The 20679-nt window shown below is 36.4% G+C and overlaps 1 protein-coding gene across 5 annotated transcripts in view; it reads right to left on the bottom strand.

Moving 5' to 3' along the window:
• Positions 1 to 20679, bottom strand: part of CRYZL1 (crystallin zeta like 1) — a 37925-nt gene that overhangs the window by 8348 nt on the left and 8898 nt on the right. For 2 of the 5 annotated variants that reach the window (XM_064579230.1, XM_045902521.3), the window contains exons 2-8: positions 19274 to 19345; positions 17550 to 17627; positions 14919 to 14991; positions 12036 to 12080; positions 10783 to 10851; positions 1519 to 1652; positions 435 to 546 (exon numbers count right to left, since the gene is read on the bottom strand). In XM_064579230.1, the coding sequence (XP_064435300.1) occupies positions 435 to 546; positions 1519 to 1652; positions 10783 to 10851; positions 12036 to 12080; positions 14919 to 14991; positions 17550 to 17627; positions 19274 to 19345 (583 nt within the window). The remainder of the gene's footprint in view (positions 1 to 434; positions 547 to 1518; positions 1653 to 10782; positions 10852 to 12035; positions 12081 to 14918; positions 14992 to 17549; positions 17628 to 19273; positions 19346 to 20679) is intronic. The other 3 variants (XM_064579229.1, XM_064579231.1, XM_064579237.1) reach the window with 3 other exon arrangements.

Here is a 20679-nt window from a genome sequence, read left to right as displayed (position 1 = left end):
TATATCTGACCTGTGTTTTTTAAGTGGATCATCTTCCTTCCTAGCATATCACAGAAAACAGACAACATTAGAGGTATATCACTGAATAAAAGATGTTGAGAGACCTACAGAGTAATGCAAACATACATTGATTTATTGAATAAAACCAAAGAGGCATCAGGTATTGTTAAACTATGTCAAAGTTCAGCTAATTCAAACTTGGGTAAGTTGATGACAGTGGGGCAAAAAAGAAAAAACATTGAGAGATGTAGGTTTAAAAAGAATAAAAATTAAAACTATCACTTAGGTAAACTTGGACTTAGCATGGATACTAAGTGCATTTTAACAGTGACTTTCATTTGGGATTTTGCACTTTGTTTTATGAGTATAGTCTTTAAGGTGAAATCTCTTCAAAATTTTCTGTTGTAAAGTCTGTGTTGAGTAGTGTTACCCACCTATAGAAGGCCTAAGTCTTTCGAGGCATTGCTTGTCTTCGAGGCTACCTGCTGTTGAAATCACTTTGGCTCCTCTGTGGTGTGCTAACTGAATAGCTGTCATACCAAGTGCCTGTGTAGAAAAAAAATACACAATGCGTTCACAGATAGAAGGCAGAGGCCATGTCTAACTTGCTACTTTAGCATATTTTTAAATATTATCTGATAGAAAAAGAAAAAATATATGGACAAGGTTGAGACATTTGACTGACTTTCTTCTTCAGAAGGGGTGGCAGAAAAGGTGTGTGTGCTCACCTAGTCTGAGCATTGCACATAATTTCAAGACGGAGGGCTGCATTCAGAAACTTGGCCTCAGTAAGAGAAAAATGGGCTTTTAAGGGCCTTGTAAGCATGATGTTCTAAGCTAATTTCACGTCCATGTATGAGTCAAGCACTCTCAAAAGCTCCATCCTTCTGCTGACCTGAGGGGTAAATTTGGGAAACACTTCTATCGTGATGCTGGATATCAGGTTGAAGCCAATGCCAAAGACAGTTCTGCCTTTTTTTGCAAAGAAAAACAGGGGATAAAAGCATTTTCATCAACAGATAGAAAATAAAGGTACAAAAATTCACCCAAGTTTTTTAACATTTTTAGATTATAATCTATTTTTACATATTTTTAGTGTCTTGAACTATTTTTTTGCTGATACATGTAATATGTTGACAACAGCACATTTTTAACCTTATGTGACCTGTCTATAAATGTACATCTTATCAATGTAGGTGTAAGTGTGAGGGATACACAAAATTGGTAGGGAGTTTTGGGGCATGGCCTCAAAGATTTCATGAGCTATTTCAGGCTTTGTGTATCAGGCATAAAAACACGGCTTGTCTGCTTTTTTAATGTACTAGCAGATTCAAAGTAATAGAAACTAAATACACTTAAGTCTAATTTTTATCTATTAATAAAAGCTGCCCATTTTATATTTTAACAAAATGGGCAGTGAACAAACTAGTGGTAAAGAATTATATTAGCAAATGGATGGCCTATTTCCTAAGTTTACTGGATTTTGATCCGTGTCTTAGCAGCACTCTTAGCACCTACACTTGCTCCATCCATGATCAGGACTGATTTTCCAGGAGAGAGATGAGAAAGATAATGCAGAGCTGTATAGGCTCGTACTCCATTCCGAATGGTTCCAGCGGCTTCGGTCCATGTAACTTTTTCTGGTTTGTGAACTGTCACAAAGAACAAGAGGGAGCAACCAATTAGCAAGTCCTGTTAGTCCTGCCTCCTGGATCTGCCTTTCTCACCGTCTCTGCTCCCACCGTGGCCCTGGTCCAAGCCACTACTCCTATTACATCTGTCGCCTATATTTTGGTTTCCCTAGTTCCATTCTCGCCCACACATAATGCACCCTCAACATAGGAGCCGGCTGCGTGTGTGCATTTTCTAAACTTTATACTGTGAAATAAAGCACATGCAGAAAAGTACATGGAACATAAGTACAGATGGGTGGATATATACAAAGCAAATAGACAAGTAATCCCCATCCTGGTCAAGACAGAGAGTGCACAGCCCACACCCCCCCCAGCCTCGTCTCTGCCACCAGAGGTCGCCACCATGCTAACTTCAGTTCCTGTTCACCTTCATCGTTTATGACCCACGGATGCATTCCTAAACAATGTAATTTAATTGAGTTTTGCCTGTTTTGGAACTTTATCTAAGTGGAGTCATACCATATGCACTCTTTTCTATCTTGCTTTTTTTCCTTCAACATTGTTTTTAAGACACACCCATTTTTGGAAACGTGACTGTAGTGCTTTCCTTTTTCAGGTGTTTCATGGCATTCCGCTACGTGAGAACACTTCCATTTGGTGATGCACTCTCCAGTTGAGGAGGATGGGTGTTGTGTTCAGTTTGTGGCAGTTATAAACAATGCTGCTAAAAATGCTCTCATATAAAAGATGGTGTCACATAGGTTTTCTCTAGAACAGTACTTGTGAATGGAAATCCCAGGTCGCAGGTATGCAACCTTTGACTTGACTACATATTCCCAAAATGGCTGTCTGAATTCACTCTCCCATAGCTATGTAACAGAGCTCCTTCTACTGTGAACATCCTTGTCAACCCCTGGCACGATTATACATTCTTATCAATCATTTGGGTGTGTAATGGTTTCTTACTATGATTTTAACTTGCTTTTCCCTCACGACTGCTAATGTTGAGCACCTTTTTGTGTTTGCTGGCCATCTGGAATTCCTTTTGTGAAATGAATGTTCAAGTCTTTATCAATTTTTCTGTTGTCTTCTTCTTATTGATTTATAGGAATTAAAAAATATATTCTAGATGAATTACTTGTTTATGTGTTATATATATTATTTTCAACTTTATGTCATCTCTTTTCAATCTCTCTAACGGTGTTTTTTGAAAACGGAAGTCTTGGAATGATCTTTCTTTAAGTAGGTGCCATGCCCAGGACGGAGCCCAATGCGGGGTTTGAACTTACGTCCCTGAGATCGAGACCTGAGTTGAGATCAAGAGTCGGACATTTAATCAACGGAGCCACCCAGTTGCCCCCAGAATGATCCTTAAAAACATATATAAACATGCTAACACTTCTCTGTTTAAGGTCCAATGGCGGGGCGCCTGGGTGTCCCAGTCGATTGTCTGACTCTTGATGTTGGCTCAGTTCATCAATGGCTTTCCACTGCAATTGAAACAAAATGCAAACTCCTAATATAGCTTAAAGAGCTCTATCTGACCATTAAGCTATCCCTTAATACATTTAATTCTTTAATTTTTAGGTTTTTATTTTGTACACCAAATGTGATTTTTTCCCCAGTAAAAGCAATCCTTTCTCGTTTTACCTAAAATCAACTTTATAACACTTCCGTAGTCTCGACCAGCTCTTTCAAATATTTTCCCTCTGAAGCTGAGACACAGTAGTTGCACATACCAACTAACTAGTGCCATCTAGAGAGGGGGAGAGAGCACCCGTGCACAGATGCTGAAAAGGTTCAGACAAGCAAGGCATTTAAAATAGAGCACCAGGTGATCACTCACACATGGTACTTTATTCCTTACCAAATTCTTTAAGATACCTCTTCTCCCAATTTTCTTGATTATAAAATGCAGCTCAGGGTAATTAGTCTGGGGTCACACAGCTAATAAATTTGAATGTCTGATTCTAAAGCACATCTACTCTAGCAGTGCACACTCAAGTTACCTACAGTTTACTTATATTTTGGCGGAAACATCTTCCGTTATACGAATTGGGACTACCTATATTTTCATTAAGAAATCAACACGTAGGGGCGCCCGGGTGGCACCGTTGGTTAAGCGTCCAACTCTTGGTTTCAGCTCAGGTGGTGATCTTGGGGTCGTGAGATGGAGGCCTGCATTTGGGTCCACGCTCAGCAGAGTCTGCTTCAGGATTTTCTTGTTCCCTCTGCCCCTCCCCCCTCTCTAAAATAAATAAATCAATCTTAAAAAGAAAAGAAAAAAACCAAACATATAGTCCTTTAAAAAAAGCTAAAAGTAGTAAAACTACATTTAGATATCAAAGGCTCTAACACTGCATGGTAACATGTGGTTTAATGTTGAGATCCCTGCTTTTATGTTAGGTGGTCAACAAGTGTTTATTATGTTATAAAAAACTAAAAATATAAATAAAAGGGCCGGTAGGGATCATAGTAACAGCATATCAAACCCAAGAATTAGAATTTTAATTCTTTCTACCTTAGGTTCAAAAAAATAATGCTGAAATGTGTATGAAATTTTGAATGAAAAAATTATTTTTATGTTTGACCTAAATGGCTTAAGAACTGAAAGCACAAAAGAACCAATTTACTCAACTTCTTAACTTTATCTTTAATATACTGTAGCAGGATTAATAAGACATTTTTTGGGAAGTTGTCTGGAACCTAATTCTTTGGTTTGGTAAAAGAACAGACTTATCTTAAGGTGACTGAGTGTTCAACTTTCATTTAAAAAAAATCACTGAATAAATAAACTAAATAAACTAAAATATAGTTGTGCTAAACTGAATATTTCCTTCTGCAAATCTTCAGGGAACATACTGAAATCATTTCCTCTTTTACAAAATGCTGGAGCTGCAACAGAGGCTATCTAGTTTGAATGTGCCCAGTGTCTTGCCCAAAGGCAAGTGATCACAGTAAGTGGCCATTCTTCAAGTTCCTCTTTTAAAGAAACATTTTACGGTATTTTTTTTTTCTCAAGGAGTATCTGGAATTGTTTTCTTTCTATATGTTAATGGATTTTGGACTACAATCCTCCTGATTTGTAGGAAAATAAAAGGTCATTTGTGTGGTTTGCTTGTCTTAGTTTCCTTTATAGCTAGGAAACTGATGTTCCAATTTGCTTTTCTCCTTCTGGTCCAATTTATAAATCTCCAGTATTCAGTAACACCTGAAAGAATGGGTCTTTTTTGTTGGGTTGTAGGGTAGCTCTTTTTTCAACTTTTTTTTTTTTTTAAGATTTTATTTATTTATTTGAGAGAAAGAGAGCACAAGTGGGCAGGGGGAGGGGCAGAGGGAGAGGGAGAAGCAGGCTCGCCACTGAGCAGGGAGCCCAACACAGGGCTCAGTCCCAGGACTCTGAGATCATGACCTGAGCTGAAGGCAGACGCTTAGCCAGCTGAGCCACCTAGGTGCCCCTATTTTCAACATTTTAAGGAATCTCCATGTTTTCCAGAGTGGCTGTACCAGCTTGCATTCCCACCATCCTTGCCAACATCTGTCTCTACATCCTTGCCAACATCTGTCGTTTCCTGACTTGTTAATTTTAGCCATTCTGACTGGTGTGATGTGGTATCTCAGTGTGGTTTTGATTTGTATTTCTCTGATGCCGAGTGATGTTGAGTATTTTTTCATGTGTCTGTTGGCCATTTGTATGTCTTCTCTGGAGAAATGTCTGTTTATACCTTCTGCCCATTTCTTGATGGGATTATTTGTTCTTTGGGTGTTGAGTTTGATAAGTTCTTTATAGGTATATAACCCAAAGATACAAATGTAGTGATCCCAAAGGGGTACCTGCACCCCAATGTTTATAGCAGCAATGTCTACAATAGCCAAACTATGGAAAGAGCCCAGATGTCCACTGACAGATGAATGGATAAAGAAGATGTGGTATTGGGGCGCCTGGGTGGCTCAGATGGTTAAGCGTATGCCTTCATTCAGCTCATGATCCTGGGGTCCTGGGATCGAGCCCCGCATCAGGCTCCCTGCTCCGCGGGAAGCCTGCTTCTTCCTCTCCCACTCCCCCTGCTCGTGCTCTCTCTCTCTCTCTGTATCTCTGTGTCTCAAATGAATAAATAAAATCTTAAAAAAAAAAAGAAGATGTGGTATATATATACACAATGGAATACTATTCAGCAATCAAAAAATGAAATTTTGCCAGTTTCAACGATGTGGATGGAACTAGAGGGTATTATGCTAAGCAAAATAAGTCAATCAGGGAAAGACAATTATCATGTGATCTCACTCATATGTGGAATTTAAGAAACAAAATAGGATCATAGGGGAAGGGAGGGAAAAATAAAACAAGACGAAATCAGAGAAGGAGACAAACCATAAAAGACTCTTAATCATAGGAAACAAATTGAGGGTTGCTGGCAGGGAGGGGAGGGGACCTAGGGTAACTGGGTGATGGACATTAAGGAGGGCATGTGATGTAATGAGCACTGGGTATTATATAAGACTGATGAATCACTGAACTCTTCCTCTGAAACTAATAATAATCATATGTTAATTAATTGAATTTAAATGTTAAAAAAAGAAAAACAAACTTATTCCAAAGCTACCGTAATCAAGGCCATTTTGACTGGCATAAAAATAGATATATAGATCAGTCGAATAGGATTGAGTCCAAAAATAAATCTATACATCTATGGTCAGTTGATTTTTTTTTGTTGTTGTTGTTTTTAAGATTTTATTTATTTATTTGACAGAGAGACAGAGAGCACAAGCAGGCAGAGTGGCAGGCAGAGGGAGGGAGAAGCAGGCTCTCGCCAAGCAGGGAGCCTGATGCGGGGCTCGATCCCAGGACCCTGGGATCATGACCTGAGCCGGAGGCAGTTGCTTAACCAACTGAGCCGCCCAGGCGTCCCTGGTCAGTGATTTTGAACAACAGTGTTAAAACAATTCAGTGTGTATAGAAGAGTCTTTTCAACAAGTGTTTCTGGGACACTAGATATCTACATGCAAAAAAAGAACAAAGTTAGACCTTTATTTCACACCATATACAAAAATTACTCAAAATGGATCACAGAAGTAAACGTAAGAGCTAAATCTATAAAATTCTTAGAAGAAATCATAGGTGTAAATATTTGGAAACTCAGCTTAGGCAATGGGTTCTTAGAAATAATACTAAAAGCACAACGGGCAAAAGAAAATATGAATAACCTGGATTCCATCAATATTTTAAAAACTGCTTTAAAGGACACCATAAGAAAATGAAATGGCAACCTTTAGAATGGGAGAAAATATTTACAATCATTATATCTGAAAAGCAACTTCTATCTAGAATATATAAGGAACTCTTACAATTTACCAATAAAAAAGAAAACCCAATTTAAAAACTGGGCACAGGATCTGAATAGAAATTTCTCCAAAGAAGATATTCAAATGTCCAATAAGTATGAAAATTTTTCAACATCATTAGTCATTAGGGAAATACAAATCAAAACCACAACACGATATCACTTCTAGCGTCCTTAAAATTAAAAAGGCAGAAAATAACAAGTGGGGGTGCCTGGGTGGCTCAGTTGGTTGGCGACTGCCTTCGGCTCAGGTCATGATCCCAGGGTCCTGGGATCGAGTCCCGCATCGGGCTCCCTGCTCTGCGGGAAGCCTGCTTCTCCCTCTCCCACTCCCTCTGCTTGTGTTCCCTCTCTCGCTGTGTCTCTCTCTGTCAAATAAATAAATAAAATCTTTAAAAAAAAAAAAAAAAGAAAAAGAAAATAACAAGTGGTAGTGAGGATGAGGAGCAATTGGGACCCTCATTCATTGTTAGTGGAATTATAAAATGTTGCAGCCATTTTGAAAATGGTTTGTCAGGTTCTCAAAATATTAAATGTAGAGTTATTATATGATTCAATAATTCTATTCCTAGGTCTATACCCAAGAGAAATAAAAACATATATCCACACAAAAATTTATACACAAATGTTCCGATTAGCATTATTCATAATAGCCAAAAAAAGTGGAAACAACCTTGCTATTTAATCATAGATGAATGGATAAACAAAATGTGGTATGCTCATACAATAGAGTATTATTCAACCATTGAAAGGAATGAAATATAGATAGATGCTATACAATGCATGAACTTTGAAAACATGACCTAAATGAATTAAGACAATTACAAAAGAACACATATTACAAGATTAATGTATATGAAATGTCCAGAATAAGCAAATCAATAGAAAGTATATTCATTTTGAGAAGCTGGGAGGGAAAATGGAGAATAATTGTCAGTGGGAATGGAGGTTCTTTTTGGAATGATGAAATGTTCTAAAATTAGTGATAAGAGTCAATCAACTTTGTGAATATACTAAAACTGACTGAATTGTGTGGTTTACAAAGGTGAGTTCTGTGGTATGTAAATTATATCTCAATGAAGCTGAGGTATTTATTTTATTAAATAAATGTGTATAAATATAAATACATGATGGAGATATGTATAAATCATGCCAAATCTTGGAGAAAAAAAAGAGAGAAAAGAAGAATGGGCCTTTTTTTGTTGTTTTGTTGTTTTTATTGTTTTTTCAATAGTTAACTTTCTACAACAATTTAGTTTAGGGGACTTAGTCAAAACTCAAGCCTGGGAATCCAAATGAAAGGTTTTAATTGACTCCATAGTTGTAAGGTTCTCAAAAGAATAGGTGAAATAATGCTCAAGGAAATTCTGGGGTCAAAAATAGTATAGTTGCGTGTAAAAAAGCCAGTGGTAGTCCTCAATTTTCAAATTGTATAATATCAAAATAGCTATGGATAAAAGACTTTCATAGCATTGTATTTGAAAATGAGCTTTATCTTTCAAAGGAAGACACATACTTGGCTCCATATCTAGGTTTAATATACACAGGCCTCAGATTTCCAGAAAAATGCCTTTTGAAATTAATTTTAAGTAAACTCTATCCCCAACATGGGCCTCGAACTCATTACCCCAAGATCAAGAGTTGCATGCTCTACTGACTGAGCCAGCCAGACGTCCCTGAAATTAATTTTTAATAGGATGATATAGTATTACTTGGGAATATTAGACATAGTCATTAAGTTAAGTAAAACTATTTACAGTTTGCAATTTTAGAAATAAAATGCCACAGATTTGCTAGCCTAGTTCAAATTACTGTATAGACTCAAATGTATAACTTAACTATTTTTAATAGTCCAAAATCCAATTTGGCTTTCTGTTACCACAAAGTCTGATTAGGGATTGTATCATTTAAGAATAAACTCAGGAAAAATTTTATTTTATTTTATTAAAGCTTTTATTTATTTGACAGAGAGAGACACAGCGAGAGAGGGAACACAAGCAGGGGGAGTGGGAGAGGGAGAAGCAGGCTTCCCGTGGAGCAGGGAACCCCATGCAGGGCTCGATCCCAGGACCCTGGGATCATGAACTGAGCCAAAGGCAGACGCTTAACAACTGAGCCACCCAGGCGCCCCTCAGGAAAAATTTTAATGAAACAGTTCAGGAATACAAAAAAGTACCTGTTGACCTATTGATAAGGTATGAAGAATAACATAAATCCTAGCATAAGAAACAGCTGAGTCCTGTGGATCCACTCTGATCACATCCTCTTCTTCTGCCCCTCAAAGGTAAGACTACACCTGACTTTTCATCCCTGTTTTCTTTATATCCTTAAATAAGATATGCTTAATTTTGTATGTTTTTGAACTTTATAGAAATACATGGTATCACACTGTATTCTGCAGCTTGCTTTCTTTACTCAATAGTTTATGAGATTCGTCCATCTTGATATGTTTGGCTGTTATTTATTGATTTTCACTGCCAGTTGAATTACAATCTAGGGATGTCTTTAGTTATCCATTTTCCTGGTGAAGAACATTTATTTAGGTTGTTTCCATTATTATTCCACAGTTATAAACCATGGTATTAGGAACTCTTGTGCTTATCTACTGGTCCACATTGAGTTTATGGGAAGTACAAAACTACCAGCAGAATTATTAGGTCTGGGGTATATACATCATTACCTTTATTTAGATAATGCTAAATTATCTTCTTTTTATTTTTTTAAGATTTTATTTATTTATCTTTTTTTTAAAAAAAGATTTATTTATTTATTTATTTGACAGAAAGAGACACAGCAAGAGAGGGAACACAAGCAGGGGGAGTGGAAGAGGGAGAAGCAGGCTTCCTGCTGAGCAGGGAGCCTGATGCAGGATTCAATCCCAGGACCCTGGGATCATGACCTGAGCTGAAGGCAGATGCTTAATGAATGAAACACCCAGGTGCCCCTATTTATTTATCTTTAAGTAATCTCTACATCCAACCTGGGGCTCGAATTTACAATCCTGAGATCAAGAGTCAAATGCTGTACAGACTGAGCCAACAGGGTGCCCCCTTTTCTAAAGCATTTGTATCAATTTACACTCCTGGTGCATAAAAGGTTCCATTACTTCACATCCTTGCCGACACTTGGGATGGTTAGACTTTATAAAATTTTGTCAATCGTGTGGATGCTTAACAGTATCCTGAAGTGGTTTTAATTTGCCTTTCCCTGATTACTAAGGAGATGCAGCATCTTTTCACTATGGTTTCCTAAAGTGTGTGTGTGTGTTTATTTTTTTTTAAATAGTCAAGAAGTGAATTACTGTAGGAAAAATTAAAAAATTAATATTTCAGTTAAACTAAACTGGTCAAAATACATTAGCAATAGAAACCAAAGACAAGTGTTCTTGACTCTTTCCTGTCTCAGACTCTACACATTTTATCTAGATTTTATATTTTTAGTTTCAACTAATAACCAAGAATAAGAAGTAAAAAAGAAAATTCTCCACCTGAAAACTAATGTAACATTGTATGCCAACTATCCTTCAATTAAAAAAAAAATTCTGTCAGGGATATGATCTCAGAGCCAGGAAAGAAACCACTTTTTTAAACCTCTTACCACTCCAGTATAAGTGAAACTTAAAGGTCTATATGCTGTTTGGTCTGAATATTAATTTTATGGATACTAAATATAAGCTAGCAGTGTTCAGGTGACCAGCCAACAGTTATTTATTACATAAGGTAGATGCAAAAACATTGCGATGTTACTAAACACCACACACATCAATGATGCAAGACTTACATGAGCTGCAAAAGACTGGCACGTACCCAAGTAATGCTCGTGCACTCTAACAACTTCACAAAGTCCAGGATCTTCAGAATCCAGGGGCAGAATTCCTGGAAATTAACAGGAGAAACTTAAGAGAAACAATCCCATAATGAATTCATTCCTAATGAGATGCCGGTAAGTATTGGCCTACATTTTGTTCACTAGAGTTTTGAGGAGGATTGCAGTAATTACTAGTGTGGGGAACAGAGAGACCTCAGAAGTATGGAAGGGAAGTGGACTGTTCATTTTCTGTCATGAATGCTCTATTGCCTGTATTGTATTTCTTTTTCTCCCTCTTCTGTCACTTCTCAGTGATGGTAAAGATGGTGTCCGATGTAGAGTCAAGTCAGAGTGTTGGGGGCACCTGAGCTCCTCAGTAAATTGTCCCTCATGCACAGCTACCTTCCCACAGTTTGGTTCTGTAAGATGTTTCCAGTAAAATCCCATTTTCCTCTATGCTGGTCTGATTTTATTTTTGGTCTCTTGAGTAACACAGTGTCATTGACTTCTTGGATGAATAAAAAAGAAAGAAATAATAAATTCTCCCAAAAAAACACATGAGTCGAAGGCAATCCCATAAAAACCTGGTGAAAACCTTCTTACAAATCTGTTCTTAATGACTTCAAGTATTCCATAAAGTTAAATATTTTCTAAATTTAAGTGAGTATCTTCCTCTGAGTATTTTCCATATAGAAATGGTAATTTTCAAGACTACTACTAAAGTCATATTTTATGTTTGACTGTTTAGGATATGATAGTATAAGTATATGTATTTGCAAAATAGTATTCACTATGGATTTTTAAAATAACCAATAAACTAAGCGTTTCCAGTAAACTTTTGGTTTTATGAGTGTAGTGAGGGAACAGCTCCGTGAAATGCAAGCTGGATATGGAGAGCGGAGCCTCCATATAGCCAAGTCAGTCGGCGGTCTTCAAGCAGGTGACTGTGACTGTGTTTTCCAGAATCTGCAGTCTAGTCAGAGACTGGGGTCCTGTCAGGAAAGGGCTGCACCAACCAAAGTAACAACTATGGTCATCCTTCTACCTATGAAAGTTTTAAATATTCTGCTATTGAGATTAAACTCCCAATTTTCTTCATCAGTGGATATTTGTGAGCAAATTTTAAAAATCAGGATACACGTATCCTATACAAAGCATACGATAATACAATAAACATTAATAGTTGTCTTAGAAAAAGAAGAGATGACAATAAAACAGATTACTTGCAATAGGATTGTAAATCATAACTTACCGACAACTTCATCATCTGGTTGAAAGAATGATACCTTGCTTCCAACTTAAAGAGGGGAGAAAATTAACAATTTGTATTGTGAGGTTATCAAATATTACCCTTACTTAACTATTAAAATAAATCCATGGGTTTATAAAAAAAGTCACTAACTCAGAGAAAAGGCCAAGAACTTCTAGGATGTTTTGATGGTCAATAATAAAGACTGTAGGACACTTCAAATCTGGATTCTGCACACAAATCTCCAGAAAATCTGGGCCATGTGGCTGTTGACACCACAGAGGAGTATGTCTATTTAGCTAGGAATGAAGGAATAAAGGAAAATAATCCACTCTGCAGCTCTTATGATAATTACACTGCTTTCCACCCCTCCTGTGGCGAGCCCCATCTCCTATCATTATTTTAGGTACAGAATCTCAGACATACAATGGTAGATTCTGGTATGAGTCATGCATAGAATTACTTTGATTTGAGATTATTAGAAATAAATTCAGACCGGTGTCAAGAATTTTCTTGGAACTATATAGAAATGATAGTTACATTTTCTCTGCACACACAGAGAAAGAGCCTCTACCATCAGCCAATTCTTTAGAATATTTTTGTTCAAATAGTAACAAGAAGAAAGGAAAGGAAAAACCCAAACATTGTTGAATGCCTACTTGCAGTATCACATTTGATCTTCATCACATTTAACCCATGACGTAGGTATTATTATTCCTAGTTAACAGACAATGAAACTAAGGTAACACAATAAGGAAGAAGGAAGCTGTGAATCTGGAAGTGGTCTCTTTGGCTGGCGATGGGCAAGATGGTTCCAGAGCTTGTTGGTACTCTGTAAGCAACTCTAAGTTTGATATTCCTACTTTCAAATCTTCTTTTCACAGTTTGCTCTTTCTTTGGATCCCTCCTGCGCCATCATCCCCCAATATTTTTGGCTTCTGATGCACTGTACTTTTCCCTTTCCCTTCGGCTGTTGATCCTGGTCTTCCTGGGATCATTCTGATCCTTTTCAGTTGGCTACCTTCACACTCCTTTCAGTTGTCCTCCAAAGAGTGGCCTCCTCCATTTCTACTCTCTCCCTGAGTGGGCTCATCAACTCTGATTTCAAATACAAATGACATGCGGACAACTCTCAAATATATACATTTCTAGCAGGAACTCTCTTACCTTTGAGTTTAAACTCACACAATTGCTTGATAGACGTCTCCAGTGAGATGTCACTTAAGTACCTTGAACTCAACAAGTATAAATCTAAACTCACCATCTTCCTCCGAATCAGATCCTTTTCCCTTCTCAAATAGTGGCACCAATTCATATCTTAACCAGAATCGGGTAAATCACTCCTGGCTCTTAAACCTGCTTTTATTCTCCTGTTCGTTAATTATTCAGTCCTGCTGACTTTACTTCCCCAGTATTTCCTCCACACACACCTCTGCCATCACTATCTAGGTTATGGACTTTGTCATCTCTTGCCTGTTAGTCTATGACTCAACCAGTCCTCTTGCCTACAGCCTCAAAAGTACCCTTCATATGGCCACACCAATAATCTTCCCTAAAACTCAATATGACATATGAGGCTCATATGGCTCTGGCCCTTGTCTACCCTCCTGCCTCATATTTTGGAGGTAAGGAATCAGTGTTCATATTATTAAAATATTTTGTTTGTTACCTTTTATTCTGCTATTTTTAAAGGAGAGTTTTCTTGTCAAAATGTTTCTCTGCTGTCAAGTATCTTGCCCCTGACTCCTGCCCAGAACTTTCCTTTTGCTCTGGCAACACCAAACTCTGTAATTCTTATATCACATTATTACTTGCTCCTGTCTTTGTTCATAATATCCTCTGTGCTGAGTATGATTCTCCTCCTTAGTGTCTGGTTAATGTACCCAAGAAGTCTTTCCTGTTTCTTCTGGCCGGGCTGGGTAGCTCTTTTCTGAGCTTTCATAATTATCTGCTCATGTGGATGTATCTGTCTTTCCCCTAGATAGTAAATTCATTGAGGGCAGGGACTCTTGTCTCATTTAATATTCCAAGCACTTAGCAAATGCTCACTAAATGTGGTATAAATGAATGAATGAATTAAATGACAGGACAATGATCATGTTCTGGAGATTAGAATCCTTATTTTTATTTTCCTACAGTCTGAGCAGAAGAAAGAAGAAATGAAATTAAGAGTCAAATATATTACAGATTAAAATCACAGGTAAAACTCAGTCTAACTCATATTACATACTCATTCATTCACATATGCAGAAAGAGCAAACGTACTGATTGATCATGAACTACCTATTAGCAATGAATATGAAAAGTAGGTCTATTTAGAAACAAATTATCTCAAATACTTAGGATTACTGTCTTGCAAGTTAAGACCACTATTTACTAAATAAAACTTATAAATTTTTTTTTGATTTAAGGCAATCATAAAATCTTAACTGCTTATTTCTCTCCAGAGCCCATTTTTGCATGAGCAGACTGCTTTTAAATGCTCAATTTTAGGCAAACTTAAAAAACTGAATGTGAATGTAGTTACTATTATAAATTTTGGCCCAAAGCCAACCTACACAAGTAATTTATGGTTTGTAAACATTATAAAAAGAACAACATTGGTCATTCCATTGAATATGATTACTCATGGATTTAAACATATAATCCCCAAATATTTATTAAACTCTAATAAGCTTCTTTTTAAATTATAAAACACCAATTAAAAAATACATAAATAAAAATTTTAAAAAATACCAATTAAGTTCCACTTTTCTTTTTAATTAAAAAAGGGAAACATTTCTTTATAATTATGTACATAATTTTATGTACTGGTAAACCAATTAGCTACCATTTAATTCATTCATCTTTGAAAATAAGTGCAGATATTTACATCTATAAACTTACCATCTAACACAATTCCAGCAATTTCTCTCCCAACAGGAAAGAAATCTTTCTCCATCTTCATTTCTGCCAGAAGCTAAATCATGACAAAGACTGTTTATTGTTAAGAATAAATCCTGGCCTTTTCTCATACATGAGGAAAGCAAGAGCAAAAATCAGAACACAGAAAAACCAAATATGACTTTAATTTTTGGAGTTAATAACTTCACAAAATAAGTTTCTCTCTATTGTAGGAAATAATAAAGACAAAGCAAATAACTTCACAAAATAAGTTTCTCTCTATAGTAGGAAACCAAACAACTTCACAAAATAAGTTTCTCTCTATAGTAGGAAACCAAGAGTTTGCTAAGTAATTAGTTGATCTGTAGAATTTATGTATGGATATTATTATTCAAATCACCATTAACATCCTTTGTTTAGCATTTTTACTTGCCAAGTATGAAGGGAAATTATGGCCAAAACTCTTCTTGGTTGACTAAATACTTTTTACCAGTCACTTCATTCTGGTGGGGCGAAGGGAATTTGGAGAGGACATTGTTGAATAAAGGAGATGTAGCCAGTGAGAACAAAAGGTTCTCCATTCCAATATCTTTGGACACCATCTGAGCATTTCTCAAAAGTCTTAGGTAAGGGGCAGGTGGGAAAAAGGGATGGATATAACATAAGGGAAACTGCCATATAATTTCAGATTGGAGTTTCTTTTTTTTAAGAATAGGTTATTATTTTTTAAAGATTTATTTATTTTTTTTAGGGGGGGGCAGAGGGAGAGGAAGAGAATCTCAAGCAGACTCTGTGCTGAGCATGGAGCCCAACGAGGGGCTTGATCTCACAACCCTGAGATCACGACCTGAGCTGAAACCAAGTCAGACGCCCATCTGACTGTGCTGCCCAGGTGCCCCAAGGATAAATTATTTTTTAAGAGGTAAGTATTTTGTTGGGTTCTGAACCATTTAGGTACTTGACTTTTAAAGTGGCAGAGTGTACATAAACCTGTAGTTTAAGTTCCTGCCATTTATGCTTTTATAATAATACTAGAGATGCTAGGCATATTTAAAGATATAGGATTGTAGGAACCACAAGAAAAATAAATTGAAATAATTCTTCTGTATATTTCCTTTATTTTAAAATTTTCCGATCTCCTGTATACAGTTGATTGCCAGAAAAGGCTCTTTTTCAATGTGGAACTTTATGCTTTTCCTAAGATGTTCCTATGACATGCTTATAGAAATACTGGGTGTTCTACAATATTTCTTTCATGCAGACTTTCACAGAGCTTTAATCATGTCACAACTGCATCCTGTCGTTCATGATCTCAGGGTCCTGGGATCAGCCCCATATTGGGCTCTCTGCTCAGTGGGGAGCTTGCTTCCCCCTCTCTCTGCTCTTCCCCCTGCTTGTGCTCTCTTGCTCTCTGTCAAATAAATAAATAAAATCTTAAAAAAAAAAAAAAAACAACAAAACAATTGCATCCTGGGTCCTTCACCCACCACAGCATTTTCTTACATTACTATGTTGGTGGGCAATATTTCATTAAATTGATTTTACGCTAATTTACTATTTCTTTCTGTAGACATGGAGATAATTTTCCGAGACTGGAGATTTCAATGAATTTTTCATAGTTTTAGAAAGAATACTTGGATGGTCTGAACATAGAACCTGGCAGACAAGGAGTAGTAAGTACTAGCACTTCTGGTGAAAGGATTTCTAGGCATCTGACTAATTTGCTTTGCAAGTCATGCTCATGTCATCCAGTGGAAACCTCTGACCTCGTTCTGTAATTTTCCTAAATGTGACTATTGCAGAAAACTTTTAGATTCCTAGAAATTATGATGGCATTATAATCCAGTAAGTTAAGAGTCCAATAAAACTATAGTATTAATCTTTACAAAACTGAGTAAGTGGACCTGCTTTATTTATCATGGCACATTTAACCACACTTCATTTACTATTTGAAGACTTCCTGTCAATAAAGGATGATTACTTTGGGGTGGTATGAGGTTGGGGATGTCTAAGTATGAGCAAGAGAAAGAAAAAGAGACATGACAAGAAGAATATGAACCCTTTCTAAAGACTAGAAATAGCTACAGCATAGTTAATAAATCACTGATCAGATTTGTAGTTTTATTTTTACTCTATTTATAAGAGTAATTTCTTCCTTGGGGCACCTGGGTGGCTCAGTTGGTTAAGCGTCTGCCTTTGGCTCAGGTCATGATCCCAGGGCCTGGGATCGAGCCCCATGTCAGGCTCCCTGCTTAGTGGGGAATCTGCTTCTCCCTCTCCTTCTGTCCCTTCCCTGCTTGTGCTCTCTCTCTCTCTCAAATAAATAAATAAAATCTTAAAAAAAAAAGTAATTTCTTCCCTAATAGGCCTTAGGAATTATAAATTCTCACCCTTTCACAATGTAAAGGAGTTTATAAAATATTTTCCTATAATAATATAAAATGTCTGACTTTAGTTAGATAACAGTTTAATACAGAAACACACAAATTGACATTACATTTTTTCCCTAGCTGTTTTAGTCTTCTAAGGGTATTAATTTTTTGGCACTCACAAGTCAGTTATCATTATATATTTGTACACTAAATATACCAGGAAACTCTCATTTGACTTTTGGTCAAAATAAAAGCATCATACCTTTGTATTTATCTGGCTCAGAGCACAAGCTTTAACTTGAACTTTCACATAGTAATCCTCTATAACAGGAAGATTTTCCTAGAACCAAATAACACATTCCTTTGAGAACATGCCTTTCTGTTATGAAAAATGTCATACATAATTGAACAAAATTAAACAGACCCCAAATCTTATAGCTAACTTAACTGAAAAAGCCATAAGTAATTATCGCATAGTATATAATAAAAACAATAGAAGGGGAATTTTGGGGTAAAATGTTTAAAAAGCCATAGTTATTTTAAAAATGTATAGATACCAACATGGATATATGTGTAGGTAGTAAATTTTTAGGGTAAAAAGGAGAGCAACAAATACTGTACTTTATTTCAATCTAATCTCAAAGCATCAAATCTTCACACATACAGGGATATCCTTATACGCATGACATATAGCCTTCACTGATTTTGGAATTTTCTTAATGCTATAAATGAAGTTGCTTGGTGTTACTTGTGTATCTTTTATTTAATTTACCTTATTTAACATCTGTCTTAGACATTTCAGCATGCCCCAAGGGATTTTGGGGTCAAAATACAAACTTAAAGGATCTTAATTATCCCACTATTCCACAGCTAGATATACTTCAAAGGCAAAGAATCATTCACAGTCAGGCACTCAATGTCACCCACCTGTATTATTTATGAAATATATTATCACTTCTGCCAAATAACCATATGCTGGTACCAATAATTAAAATATTCCCCTCAACTCGTGATATGCCCAAAAATGAGATCAAAAGCTGGGTAAGAATAGCTACTTTTGTAGCCCCTCCTACAACCTATTAAAGAGATCACTGTTTTATTTGACTTGAATACACTACTCTGGGAGTATCTCTTTTTAAGTTTCAGATATGATAGTTATTTGGTGATATTATGAAGATCTTCAATATTATCGATAAATGTGTAGATTTTACTCATGATTGTATGAACCTGTAAATGATTCTTCCCAAGAGCCAATTAAACCTGAGACCTTCATCCTGACTCAATGGTAGAAGACAAGCTGTCTAAGATTTTGATTCCTGACCTAACTAATTTTGGAGTTAGTAAAAGATAACAGAAAAATTGGATTGTGTTCATGATCCAGAAATCCTTATTACTACCATGAAATAAATAAAGCACATAGTTTTGGGCCCTAAGATGACAGTAGAATGATTTTGGCTTGCTACAAACCTTCCAAACAATCACCAGTATATGAAAATTCTACTACCTGTTTTAAAGCGGGCAAAAACAACAGACAATTTAGAGTTTAGCAAATGAGGTAATTTTGCAAAGCTCAGAATTTAGTATGGAAAACAATGCCTTTCTACTGCTTTTATTTTACAACATGGGAGAAATATTTTCTGAAAAATGGCTACAATCTGATAGTCACTTTATTGTGGTATTCTGAATATGTTGGGTTAATTTTGCAACTTATAAGACTATCAAGGTTGTTCTGTTTTCCTAATATGCTTTATACCACCACCCTGAGGAACTAAAAACTCTTCTGAAGCAGCTCTTTAAAAAATACAGTTATACTATAATATGGAGCACCATTTTCACATAAGATTAAAGGAGTTTGTAAGTTTCGTTTAAGTAAATTTTTACTCGGTTCCACTCAAAATAACTTATAAAAGGTCATTTAAAACTGGTTCTATTATATATAGAAAATAAACTACCTTTTTCATTTAATAATTAAACCATTTTTCTTACCCTTTCTTGAAATACAAATGTTATTTCTTCATTTGTAGAACTCTTTTGAAAATATAAGCCTTTCATAGTCACCTAAAAAAAATTCATACATATATATACATAAACATGAAACAAAATGTTCTTCCAGACTAAAATGAAAGCAAAACTTGAAAAATAATGCTGGCAAAGGATAAAATGACAACTATAAATGTAGTTTCCAAACAAAAAATTTAGATAATAACTCTTGAAAGTGGTCAAACAAGAGAATATGCAATAATCTCTGAGTACATGTTTTACTAAGAATGGGCTGACAGTTCAACCTTCCACACCAAGGTGAGCTGGTGCTTAATTTCACTTTGCTCTTCAATAAAAATTATTAGATGTACTTAAAAAAACTTTTACGAGGGCCACAGATCTCAATTTTCATTACCAAAGGTGGCATTTAAAGGGCTTTCAAGGCCTTTTTTTTTTTTTTTTAAGATTTATTTATTTGGGAGGGAGAGAGAGTGAGTGAACACGCAGGGATGCACACACTCACAAGCGGGTGTTGGGGGGCGGGGCAGAGGAAGAGGATCTCAAGCAGACGCCCTGCTGAGCACAGAGCCCTACAGGGCCTGGACCTCATGACCCTGAGATCAAGACTCTGAGTTCAGGACCTGAGCGGAAATCAAGAGCATCTCTAAGGATTCCACAATTGTTTAATTTTCATAATATAGTTGACTCTTGAACAACATGAGCTTGATCTGCACAGGTCCACTTATACATGGATTTTTATTTTTTATAGTACAGTACTGTAAATGTATTTTCTCTTCCTTATGATTCTGTTAAAATTTTCTTTTCATGGGGCGCCTGGGTGGCTCAGTCGTTAAGCGTCTGCCTTCGGCTCAGGTCATGATCCCAGGGTCCTGGGATTGAGCCCCACATCGGGCTCCCTGCTCCGCGGGAGGCCTGCTTCTCCCTCTCCCACTCACCCTGCTTGTGTTCCCTCTCTCGTTGTGTCTCTCTCTGTCAAATAAATAAATAAAATCTTAAAAAAAATTTTTTTTCTTTTCAGTAGTTTACTTTATGGTAAGAGTACAGAATATAATACATATAACATAGAAAATATATGTTGACTGTTACCAGTAAGGCTTCCAGTCAACTGTAGGCTATATTAGGAGTTAAGTTTTGGGGGAGTCAAAAGTTACATGCAGGTTTTCAACCACTTGGAAGGTTGGTTCTCCTAATCTCAGATTTGTTCAGGGGTCAACTATAATTCTATGGCAAGACTATTTTTCAAAAGTATAAGATACACACAGCCAAGTTCACGGATCCTAAATGTACTGCTTACTGAATCTTGCAAAGTGAATATGGCCATGTCACAGCAAAGAAACACGGCATCACTAGAACTCCAGAAGCTTCCTCGTTCCCCTTCTAGTCACCACCTT

Source organism: Mirounga angustirostris, unplaced genomic scaffold (genome assembly GCF_029215605.1).
Source record: "Mirounga angustirostris isolate CCGP_5_RB_7025 unplaced genomic scaffold, mMirAng1.0.hap1 SCAF_1, whole genome shotgun sequence".
In the NCBI taxonomy this organism is placed as follows: domain Eukaryota; kingdom Metazoa; phylum Chordata; class Mammalia; order Carnivora; family Phocidae; genus Mirounga; species Mirounga angustirostris.
The sequence above is the reverse complement of the archived record's forward strand: the minus strand, read 5'-3'. Positions and strand labels throughout refer to the sequence as shown.